This window comes from Thunnus thynnus, chromosome 7 (genome assembly GCF_963924715.1).
Source record: "Thunnus thynnus chromosome 7, fThuThy2.1, whole genome shotgun sequence".
In the NCBI taxonomy this organism is placed as follows: Eukaryota; Metazoa; Chordata; class Actinopteri; order Scombriformes; family Scombridae; genus Thunnus; species Thunnus thynnus.
This window is the reverse complement of record NC_089523.1, coordinates 2,999,212-3,011,952: the sequence shown is the minus strand read 5'-3', so window position 1 is coordinate 3,011,952 and position 12,741 is coordinate 2,999,212. Positions and strand designations below refer to the sequence as shown.

Here is a 12,741-nt window from a genome sequence, read left to right as displayed (position 1 = left end):
CTTTTTACTACTGTTTTTACACACATGCAGTAACCTCAGCATTCAATTAAACAGCTGTATCGACACCATCTCCACCTTTATAATCATCTTATTTCATCTCTTCTAATTTCGCATGAAGGTCGTTGTGTCTGCCATTGAGCAGCCTCTAGTGCTAAGTATTCTAATATTATACTTGCATGATGAATAAGTAATGAGCTGCTGCCTTAGTAAATCATTCTAAATACACATATATAGCAGCTGCAAATTCTGCAGTGCACGTTTGTGCTGACCCGTTTTCTTTGTACATCTTACCATCGACTATTAACAACCTCCATTACTATGTTAATTCTTAACATTTCATCGTGCTATTTTTCTTGTTACAGACACCATGTCTACTACCCACCCTGAGAAACACAAGGTAGAAATTAAAACAAGTTGAGTACATTTACTTTTAGGTAGCTTTTCTTGCCCATAATTTCACTAAACTGGGTTTTGTATGAGGTTTTAGGGAAGGTGAGGGTGGGGGTAGGTGAGGTCTAGACAACCATATCTTGTCTGTCTTTGTCTGCAGTATCATCCTGTTCCTGCTCAGAAAAAGATGCTGAGTTCAGTCCTGAATCTTGGTAAGTGAAGGATTCTTGGGGCTTGGAGGTCACAGGGTGAAAGCCATCTCTCAGCAGCTCCTTTATTAACTGCACATGCACACTCAACACACACACACACTCGGCATAAAATACTTGAACACACCTGCTTACACACATACACACCACAGGGTTAACAGTGAAATACATAAGTGAACACATGGAACACGCAGAGCGATGAGCTTCCCTGTGCACATTTACAAAACATCTACTGTCCCTTTCGTTTTGGGGTGGAGGTCAGCAATGATAAGAAAGTGGAGAGGGAGATGCCAGAGTAAAATAATGTGGTGAGGAGGGAGTGCACGTTTTGTATATGGAAGCTAATTTCAACACACAACACACTTATAGAGTATAGTGTGTCAGCATAAGTTCAAAAAAGTGAATATTTTATATTTTCAGCTGTCTGAAGGATCTTGATATCACTTGAGTGGCACCATGTCTACTGAATGACACAGACTCACATTTAACACTGAGGTGAAAATGAGTGACCTACAAATCCTCCAATCCCCAGTTCTTCACTGTAGGTATATGGGCAGTGTATAAAACTCCCACAATCACAACTAAGGAAAAAGGAGCTACAAATGTTGCAAGTACCTAGGTGTTGCATTTACACAGCCATGGGGATCAATATTTTCTACTGTAATAACCTTTTTACATTAAGCTGCAACCTGCATACATGACCAACCTCAGTCATAACATGTAACAGGTTACTCAATGTAAAATTGGTCAATGAGGGACAAGCAACTAACTGGCTCTCATAAAGGCTGCAGTACATGTTGGTACCTACACTGCTGACCAGAAAGCCCGGCCAGAAAACAAATGATTTTTAACCATGCTAGCAGCACGGTTCTAGGGGTTGCAATGTTGGTCCGTCCATTTTGGTCCAGAATAAAATATCTTGACAACTATTGGATAGATTGCTGAAAATAGATTGCTACAGACATTCATGGTCCCCAGAAGATGAATCTTACTGACTTCAGTGAACCTCTGACCTTCCCTCTCGTGACACCATGAGGTTGACCTTTTTCAGAGTGAAAAAACTCAACAAGATGGACTATCATGTAATTTACAACAAATATTCAAGGTCCCTCGAGGATACATTCTAATGTCTTTGGTGATCCCGTGACTTTTCCTCAAGCGACAGCATCAGATCAATAATTTCACTTATGCTGTGAAATATCTCAACATCTACTTGATGGATTGGCATAAAACTTGCTACACACATTCATGGTTCCCAGATGATTTATTTTACTGACTTTGGTGATTCTCTGAGTTTTCCTCTAGCGCCACCATGAGGTTGACTTTTTAGATCTTCGTTGAAAAATCTCAACAACTAGTGGACCGTTTGCTGTAAAATGTGGTTCACACATTCATGGTCCCCAGAGGATGAATTATAATAATGATGATCTGCTGAGTTTCCCTCTAGCACCATCATCTGGTCAAATTTTCCTTTTGTCCTTTGGTTTATTACCAAATACCTGCAAAACTCTTGATTCCCCTCAGCCTGCACTTTACATTTAGTGCTAATTAGCAAATGTTTGCATGCTAACACACTAAATCAACACAGTGAACATGGTAATCGTTCTACATACTAAACATCAAAATGTTAGCATTGTCATTGTGAGCATGTTAGCATGCTGATGTGAGCATTTAGCCCGAGTACATTCCCACAGAACTGCTAGCATGTCTGTAGACTCTTAGTTTTTTTAACTATTCTAATAAACAAGAGATCTTTTGTCATTCTTGTATTGGTTAAGGTGAATGCCACATAGTAAGGTAAACTGGTTTAAAGGACATTGCTCATTAAGAGCAAGAGTGGAGTGGAGTTTGAAAGACATTTACTAAGGGGGTCTAACAAGACACTCAACTTGGACTATGTGAAGTGTAGGATCCTGTGTTTTTTGGAGCTTGACCCAAACTAGGGCCTAAAAGTCAGGATATCTTGGCTTCTGCTGCATCAATTGTGGTCATTCTGCATTAAATCTGTCTCGTTAGTCCCCCAACTTTTGGGAAGTGAAACAAAAAACTGCTGTGGTGCCCCTTTAATGTATCAGAAAAATATTTTATAATCCATAGTCGGACCCTTCCTGTTGTTTAGCCCTCCTGTTATTTAGGTTGCATTATCTAGGCAAATCTTATCCAGCAGTGTTTAGAAACTATTATTTATGTAAAATAAGCTAAAAGGTTTGTCTGCTAACACTGTAAGCTTGTTTCAGTCTCCGTCTTATAATTGAAAGGTACGAAAAGAGAGACTGAAATGCAAAATAAGCCTTGGAAATACAATATAAATGTGAAACATCCACTCTGGGTGCATAGTGGTTGCATATGTTGCCCATTTATTGTATGTGACGCACTGCTTGACCCACATCGGTTGCCTGTGTCTTGAGTAAACTGCTTGATACGGGTATATTGTAGGACATCAGGATTGGTATAGAGACATTATGGGGAACTCTAAACTAAGTCCAGGTTCAAGACGTAAGAGTGGTGCACAATATGAATACAAGCTCATTCGGCCTTTGGGTGAGATAACTGGTTCAGGACAGCCTGCAAGAAAAGGTGGCCACATGTGAGCCAAACATATGTCTTTATCAATACCTCGGGCTTTCTATGACTTCTGAAATTGCATACAGTGTTCTAGCTCCTTCCTCAAAAGTGTGTGTATATGTGTGTGTGTGTGTGTGAGTGTGTGCAAGTGTGTCTTACCACTGGGGTTGAATTGCATGCAGGATATGGGTTTGTCATGAGCTGGGAAGTGAGCCACAACTCCCTCTCCGTCCGAGTCCTCACTCACCAAGACCTGGAGTATATATACACGCACACACACACACACACACACCGCCACACACACACACAAAAAGTCCAAATCATTTTCTAACAATGAGAACATTAAACCCAGAGCGGGATTTTCCCCCACTCAAGGATTTCTCTTCACATTTTGGTTTGGTCTGTAGCATCACACGCTGATATCATCACCACAATGAGCAGCGTTCTTTGACATCATCCCACTGTGCAATAGCTGGACATTGAACTCCTTTCTGAATGTGCCATTGCCCTCTTGTGGATAGAAAAATAATTAGCATATTACCTGTTATGCATGCAATGAACACCAATGGACACATTGTTCAACAATTCTCTCTCTGAGTGCATCAAAGACATTATGACTCATCAAAATCTGAGCTATATATTATTAGCCTTGGTCCTTCAAGTCAGAGGCTGCACTGAGACCAGTGTGGATGGGGTACAATCCAACACCAGAGACAAGAATATGGACAAATTTACTTTGGCAATAATGTGGCTTTTCACATGTGGCTTTGACAATACCCCATGACAGCGGGTTTTCCCGTAAACAGGCTGAAACTGGCGTCAAATCCGGCTCTGGCTTGCTACTTCTGAAACTTGCCTCGAAAAATGAAATTATAAGTCACTTTACACAACTAGAGGCTGCTCCTAAATCTCTGTATGAAGTCTGTTGTCAAGACTGGGACAAATCGAACAAAGGCTGAGCGCAGACCAGGAGCTGGCAGAAAACGCCTTTAGTCACGAAGAGAGATTAGAAATAAGCCTAGACATGAGGCCACTTTGTGCACGAATGTGTGTGTGTGTGTGTGTGTGAAAGAGAGAACATATACACAGGGTTAAATTTGGCCCCAGTGTTGCATTAACGATGTCAGGAAGGCTGGCTGAGCCTTTTAAATAGGAACTAGTCCAAACAAGAAACAGCCTCTAAAAACTAAAGGGCTTCATCTCAGACTACAAGCAAGAAAATAAGCAGGGGAAAAAAAGAAAAAAGGGGAGAACAGAAAGAACAGAAAGAGGCTGGTGACATGAAGCAGATCACTTTTATTACGGTGCAAGCAGACAATGTTGTTCTGTGAGGGAATCCTGCTGGAGCCCTTTGAAACAAGAGAGTCCTCCAGAGAACTGAGCCCGTTACACAGGGGAGAGAGTGTGCCTGTGTGTTATGAGGCTGCTGTTCCAAATAAGGAATTTCAAAGAGATGGGAATATCCTGCACTGCTACACTGACACAGGGACTCACCTCTATCATATTCCTGCCTTTTCCCATTCCTCCAAAAATCACACCCCAACCTCCATCTAAATTCACTCTCTGCTGCTTTCCCCCCCACCTCCCCTCCTGTTCCCCCCTTTCACCCTCCATTTCTCCTCAACTCCTAGCTTTCCCCTTCCCTCCCTCCCTTCCCCCCTGCCCGGCGTTTATGGCCAGTGTACGGTTACAGTGCTTTGGCCGGTGACAGAGTGCAGGCCTGCTTCTGAAGGCTTAGGTCCAGCTTATAAGACAACACACTGGCTACAGGGCGGCTGCAGGCACAGTGGAAGAGAGAAGGAGAAAGCAGAGAGTGTGTGTGGTGACTACATCACTGACAAACTGTACTATGTATGCTAACACGCCTCATTAAAAATGTGACAGCTACTGCAATGTGATTAATCATGGTTTGGAATGGCTGAGGAGAATTAAGGGGATAAAAGCTTTTAGCATTTCTTTAGACGTAAAGGGGAGATCCTGCTGAAGGCAACTGGTATAGTTCAAACCATGACCAGGGTTAGATCAATATATTGGTATGTATACTTACTATACTCAGGTATATGTACCCTGGTGGGTCTGTGGCTAAGGACAATATACCCAAACTTAGCTTACCTACCTTTGAATCTGTGGACTACAATTAAACATTCTTCTGTAACGTAACAGCAAATCTTTAAATTCACAACACAAAATAAAAAAAATCATGATAGACAACAGATAGACAGCCAACTAACCAACCACTTTAACATGTGAAAGTCCTTAATATGGGTTTAAGCTTAGCAGTCAATGTAACATTTATACTGGCCTTTTCACCCTGATTAAATGTGATGGAGTAAACTAAGAACAAGGAGTGTGCTATATCATATCATTCATGATAATGCAAATATGATTTTTGTCATATCATATCATGATATTGATAGTGATAACTTAACAACATGCAATTTTCTGGTAAAAAAAAAAATTAAAAAAAATCTATAGGTTTAGAAACCTACTTCTCACTAACCTCCCAAACCCCCCATACAAATGGCCAAATTGAATGTCGAGACCTAATTTGGGATATGGTGTACTCGCTCAGCCCTGAGCTTCCTGTGAGGTTACTGCCCATAGAGACCAACAGCTGACTGTTTACCAAGCGTCTCTCCTTCCAAGGCTGCTAAAACAGACAGAGCTGTGGCTAAAAGCTTGGCTGTTAAAATATACAGCAAAATCTAAGTCACACCTTTCACTGAGCTGTGTGGAGTGAGGTGAATGAGCCTGAGTGTGCTCAGGCCACCGCCAAAAAAAAAAAAAAAAAAAAAAGCCAACCTTGGAGATTTTCCTGTTTCCCAACAAGCCGCAGAGGCCACAGTTATGTTTACCTGGGTCACACTTGACAAGACTAGAGAGGCAACAACCCAAGAACAAATTGAAGCCAATTTAATCTTTGGTGTGTGTGTGTGTGTGTGTGTACGTGTATTATGCATATAAAGGGCCCAGTTGGGGGGAAGTGCGAGCATTTAGAGGGCTAGCCAGTAAAGCTGACACTCTATTAAACAAGAATGGTCACCTGGTAACAGTTTCTGGTTAACCACTATGCATGATCCAAAAAGGGAACACTGAGAGAGCTCCGAGCAGTTTTAGTCTAAGGGTTTCCTGGGATGCAGAGGGGGAGGTTGTCGACTTTACAAAAACCTAATCTGTTCTGACCTACAATTCAAGAGTCATAGTGAAACCGAAGCACTAGACCTAGCTCATCACTGCGGGAAAGTGACTGTAACTTCTAAAATGACCAACTGAAGCTATTAACTTTTGTATATGTCTGAATTATGAATGTAGTACCGTCTTTACAACCATCCACAGATGGTTGACAAATACAATCAATTGTATCTAGATATGAGATTTTGGTCACATTGCCCAGCCCTATCATGAGGTCATTAACAATAACAAGTGAGAACAGAAACACTCAACTGACCTGTCCTTCACCAACACTGTGTGTGTCAATGATGGTGACCACACCGGGGTTGTGGGGGCTGCGGCGGCTCACGCTGTGAGGTGTGCCCTCCTCGTCTGGAGTGCCTGCTGGTAGGGTGCCTGCCAACTGGGTTACAACCTTACCCACCATCGTTAGGCCTGTCTTTAAAGTCTGCAGGGACAAGAAATAATAAGATGGAATAATAAGAAATTAGTCTTCTTTACAACTTCCGTTATATGATATTCTGCATGCATATCATACACTGCATATTACAGTTACTTGGTTTGAAGCCTTTGCAGGCAGTGAAGATGTGCAGGAGAGAGTGGCTAAGTGCATGTGTGTGTGGATGCACCGGGGTGAGTGTGTTCACTTGATGCCTGTTGATAAGTTGTAGTACTGATGACTTGTAGCACTGTAGCCGCAGGAGACATCAGTGTCTGTGTGCGTGCACGAGGCTCCTCTGTGTCCGCTTAAGGCCCAGCCAGGGTGTCTGGCTCAAACACACCTCTGTGGCTCGATTGAGGGAAATGGATAGTGCTGCTTAAGTGGAGTCTATCTCACCTACTACACTGTCTTTGCCTAATGGAGTCCAATGCGTGTGACTGTGTGTCTCTGTGTGTGTAAGCGCCAAAGGGGCCCCGGAGAGCCTAATCAGGCATTCAGACTAGGCGGCCCTGTCAATACAGCGTGGCGCCTTGCGTTTGTTAGGTCTGAGGATCACCCACTGTCTCTCTTTGCCACTTGGCCAGGCACACTAACAGTGTCTGCTGCCTGTGTGCATGTGTACGCCTGCATTTGTGTGTGTGTGTGTAAATTGCCAGCAGAGCCATCAATTATTAAGTGAGGCGTTTGGCTCCTAATTGATCAACACTAATGTGTTTTCTAATCACTGCAGTTGTGGAGTTCTTAGTGGTAGTCCAAACAGGGGCTATTGATCTGCCGGTAGGGAGGGAAGGGGGGGTCTGGAGGCAGAGCATGTGTGATGGCTGACAAAGGCACATGAATACACACACACACATATACACATCTAGGGCCTGATGTCGCCATCTAAACAAATTACAACCTAATTTATGTGAAAGGTCTTTCTCGATCATACACCCAGCAGTGAAAGGAAACAGGATTGATGTCATACACAAATTTAACGTAAAACAGCAAATTTGGAACAGCGAGTCCAATTGGTCAGAGCTGTTGCACTCTCTCTTTTATCTTTCTTAAAAACAAAAGCCATTACACTTTAATGCTACACCCCCACCCCTCCTGTTTTTTGATTTCATGTCTCTGGACGTCAGCACTAAGAGCCAGCGTGTCGCGCCACAAGCCAGAAGGAGATACCTTGTCATCTATATTGAGATATATGGTCTTAAATGAGAAGAGGGCGGGCAAGCAGACTGCCCGTCTGCATATCAATAACCCACTGCCATTGTCCACCCTTTACCACACTGCTAACCTGTTAGCGACACAGTCTTTTTGATGTATACCATCTTTAGCCAGCTAATGAGACTTCTCTCACACTAGCTGTTAGCACTCATTAAGTTAAGGGGAAGGAATAGGCTTGCTCTTTGTAAATCAATTAGCCCTTCCTCTGGGACCGAATGGAGAAACAGACTAGAACCATATGAGGAGCTAGCTAGTTAGCATGGGTTGGCGAGTGGCTAAATCAGACCGGGAATCAATTTCACCTGGTATCAAAGGGGGCTGCTGGCTGTTAGTGAGCAATCTCCCCTGTGGAGACGAGTGAAACAAGACCAGTGGAGAGAAACAGATTACAGTGTGAAAAAACAGACAGGCAGGTTGATGAAGTGTCTCATAAGTTCAGCCCCAGTCAGCCAGGCGGGCCAGGTGGATCCAATGTCAGCACATTTACAGATGGTGTAGGCAGAGCTGGAAATATTGTATTATGTGTTGTTTTATCCGAGAAAAGGCTTGAGACAGACCAAAGGACTTTTAGACAGATTGTAGCCACAGTCTGAACATGAGAGCTCATTTTCAAATTTTTGAAGATTAAAGCAAACTTGTTGATTCAGTCCTTCTGTGGTAAGACATGGTTGAGGGTGAATTCAATTGAAGATGAAAAACCAATAACAAAAACCGCAGGTTATTTTATTTGTGAACTGTAGTATCAAAAGTTGGTGTTGATCATCATGTTTAAGGGTGTGTTGCGTTCAGTCTCAGCATGTTCTCCCCAAATTTTGTAGCTGTTTTGATGTCCAGTAAAAGATACCAAGACTTTTTGATGGCAGATTATGTTACCAAGCTTTAGGAACTTGTTATGTTTGCTGGAGTTATATCACATATTTGTTCAGAGCGGTAGGTGACTTTCTTCAGTTTGGTAGTCACCGTGAAGTTAATAGTTTTAGTCAAATTATCTCATGTTTTGCCAAGCATAACTTAAATGTGAGTTGAACCCTGAATGTTTTGAAAGTGTGTCAGTTTTTGTGTCATCTTGTTGTCAGCTAAATCATGCTAGTTGAGGAGCTAGCCATGCTTGTCACTTAGGTCTACTTTCAGAAGTGTTGAGGTTTCCCAGTAAGTTACAGCAACACTGGAGAGAGCGTGGTGGACTGGACAAAAACTGTGTGCTGACAATGACCAATACAAAAAATACGAGCTTCAGTTGTCCAGGAACAATATACTGTCCAGTCAGTTGTTCTAACCACTGATGGAACGACTTCCAGAGCAACATAGACTTAACTGTGTAAAACTAGAAAATAGTGAGTCTCGATTGAGTATAAACTGTTAAACTGCATGTGTCTTAAAGTCAATTTTTATTTTAGAATTTGAAAATATGCAGGTTAGAGTCTTCTGTAATAACAATTGAGCATTAATGACATATTGGTATTAGTGATCTTGAAGCACTTACGGCCAATGATCCACCACTTGATATTTACATTTTGAAAAGTGAAACAGAAATGGTATCTTCTGGATTTCTTTCCTGATGTACTACAAATGTACTGAACCATGACCCCAAGAACAAGGTATGCATCAACCATTCACCTGCACCTGCAGATCAGCCAGTGTCACTTAAGACGATTAAAAATAAAATGTGATGAAACTGAAAATGCTGAGCTTAATGCTGAGCTGTCAGTAGTATTCTTCTTCAATGCCACTCAGATTTTTCCATAAAAAATGTTTGGAAAATATAAAAACTCTATTCACCTATCTATCTATTGAACCTATCTATGAACTATCTATGGTACAGCACAAAATAAATCTGTCTATTTGCAAGTTTGTGATATCCCACAGTTTAGTCACTTACTTTGGCAGCATTAATCACTGTAGCTGTATAGGACTGTGCATTGTCACCACAAGCTCCGCCGCGAGACTGGTGACATCTGATCAACTGCAAAAACACAAAAGATTTACAGATAATACAAGACCTATAGTTTAAGTCTAGATGTATGAAGAGGAAATTACTAATTAACCCAGATTTCAGACATTCAAAAGTCTCTCCTCTTCCCTCTTTGGATGAAATTGGTTGCAAATTTAGCGAAAAACATTACACGACCATACAGCCAATCTGCACTGATTTCATTTCAAATACAATATCACTTGAATAGCTTTGTCCCAGTATTACACTCACTCTTCAATAACTAGATTTTGTCATTTCTGGAAATCCTTAGGCAGTCACACAAACAGTGGCCCCACCTGTCAATTACTTGAGTGGACCAGCACCAAACACTATTATGCATTAAAAGTATTGCAGAGTGCCCAATAGAACATTCTGGTTTTTGTAAATACTTAACAATCCCATTAAGCAGAAAAGAACTGAAGACTCCTGTGCATCTGTTGATTTTCAAAATGTTATTATCTCTAGTGGACTCTTCTTGGAATGAGTTGTTTATCCAGACAGATTAAAGAAGCAGAAAATAGATAAAATGCATTTTTTGGATTGTAAATATGTCGCTGTACTGATAAGGCACTTCTGCAATGGATAAGCGTGTGTATGTGTGTATGTAGACTACCTTGTTCTCAGCGTAGGCTAGCCAGCGGCTTCCCAGAGCTATTGGATTGAGGCTGGGGCCGGGGCAGGGATAGCAGCCTGAAAAGACACAAAGACAGTCATATTAAGGGGAGCAGCAATGATAATTACGATAGAAAAAAAAACAAACAAACAAACATTCATACACATTTTGGTAAATAACCTCATGAAAAGTTTGCCAGAAAAAAAAGAACACATACACAGGGATTTTCACAAACCTCATCCCTGGAGAGTGTCTGAAACTATCTTAAACCATTAATGTGTTTGTGGGGAGTCTCTTATTTGGGAAGATAAATGGGAGTCTAATGAGGGTGACGTGTCTGTACGTGTCTGTGTGTGTGTGTGTGTGTGTGCAGTATGACCTAATGGAGACTGTGGTACCCAATAAATTGAGGATGGCTCCTCTGTTGACTGACCAACACAATAATCCCTGTGGGGGCACAAACACACATGAACACATTTACACGCAAACACAACTGGTGTGCTGTCAGCAGAAATAAAAATAGAGACCAATAATCCTAAATGACAAACAAAGCCAAGCGCTCACAACCAGATAAACGTCTTGGATGTTATTAGAACGAATTTTTCCCTTCCCTCTCAAACAAATGTGGAGGTAAACAAGAACTGGTCTGACTTAACACCAAAACTGAGCTCCAACTCAAGGGGCGTCTCACACTTGTGCTGCAAGACAAAAACACGTGCTTGTAAACAGACTGGAGAAATGATTGATATTGTCATAAATATCTTTAAACGCAAGCAGATACAGACAGTGACAGTCTGCCTGTTTCCACTATGTGTAAACACACAGGCAACAAAATGTTGATCCAATAATGATCACACCCGCTGTGTTCAAGAACAAGGGCCCTCGTCACACACACACACACACACACACACACACACACACACACACACTGAGCTAATGTAAGTGTGTGGAGGTGTGGGGGAAATGGCTTGCTGACAATAATTTAGTGCTCAGGGAGCAGATGAGGTGGAGGCAGACAGTAATTTAGTGTGCTGTGTTGGGGAAGGGGCTGGTGGGGAGAAGGGGGAGGTTGAGGTAAGCCACAAGGGCTGCTGGTAACGCCAAAGAAGCCTTTTGTGCCTCTCCAAGGCCGAGGGGAGCCCGGGCGGTGAGATAACATGTGTTTGACATCCAGGGTGGAGAGCAGGGGGCTGAGTGGGGAGAGGAAACAGACATGATGGGTGGAATCAAAGGAGTTGAAAGCAGAGTTCAGGCTTTTGAAGAACGAACCCTGAGAGACCTTTTTCAGCGTGGCAATAGATGATCCTCTTTCTGATATTCCATGTTTAAACTTTCCATTTTTCCAAATGTACTAAATGTTTCCTTAAGTCAAAAACAAAATCTCTAAAATTTTCCACCAAAACAAAAAAGAAAAATTCCACTGCTTTCGCTACTACTACCAAAATAATAAGTGCCTTATTCTCATTATCTGTACATTAAGGTCCTACAATATACATTGTGTTCTCCTACAGTTGTACAGGCCTGGCACTCCACCAAGCCAATGTTTCTTACTAGGCCTACAGAATCCTTATGCCAAGATGCACTTAATGATCACCATGAAAACAGCAATGTGTCATTGCAGACACACAAGACAGTGAGACAAGCTCACACTGTCAGTGGAAAAGGTGCAAGAGAAGTGCCTGCATAAGCAGGGCAAAGTCTGTTCCACAGTGCAAAATGAGCAAAGGAAAAACCAATCTGTGTGCATGAACACAGCCTCTAGAGCAGCACAGCTGTAAAGGTCAAGCACATTTGAAAGGTCACTACACTGTCTGTACATTACACTAAAGGTTTATAGTTCAAGGCTATTTTAGTCCTCTTATATCATTTAGTTAAAGATAAATCACAAATATAAATTAGCTTGGGACAAAGTAACCAGCGTTTGAATCCAAGTTAGGATACACCTTCACTAAACTGAAGAGGTATTTGAAGTGGCAAAATGAGATAGGTGAGTAAATGCGGTTTTGCTTGAAGCTCAGAAAACAATTATTTTTCGGGGGGGACATGAATGTCTGAACCATATTTTAGGGCAATATACCTAATCATTTTTGGACATTAAACTTCAACTTCATGGTGCTCTAGATGAAAATTCAGGGGATCAACAAAATCATTAGGATTCATCCTCTGG

The 12,741-nt window shown here is 41.8% G+C and overlaps 1 protein-coding gene across 3 annotated transcripts in view; it reads right to left on the bottom strand.

Moving 5' to 3' along the window:
• Positions 1–12,741, bottom strand: part of bcas3 (BCAS3 microtubule associated cell migration factor) — a 362,195-nt gene that overhangs the window by 309,300 nt on the left and 40,154 nt on the right. For all 3 annotated transcript variants that reach the window (XM_067593817.1, XM_067593816.1, XM_067593818.1), the window contains exons 10-13: positions 10,575–10,651; positions 9,869–9,952; positions 6,613–6,783; positions 3,324–3,417 (exon numbers count right to left, since the gene is read on the bottom strand). In XM_067593817.1, coding sequence (XP_067449918.1) covers positions 3,324–3,417; positions 6,613–6,783; positions 9,869–9,952; positions 10,575–10,651 — 426 coding nt within the window. The remainder of the gene's footprint in view (positions 1–3,323; positions 3,418–6,612; positions 6,784–9,868; positions 9,953–10,574; positions 10,652–12,741) is intronic.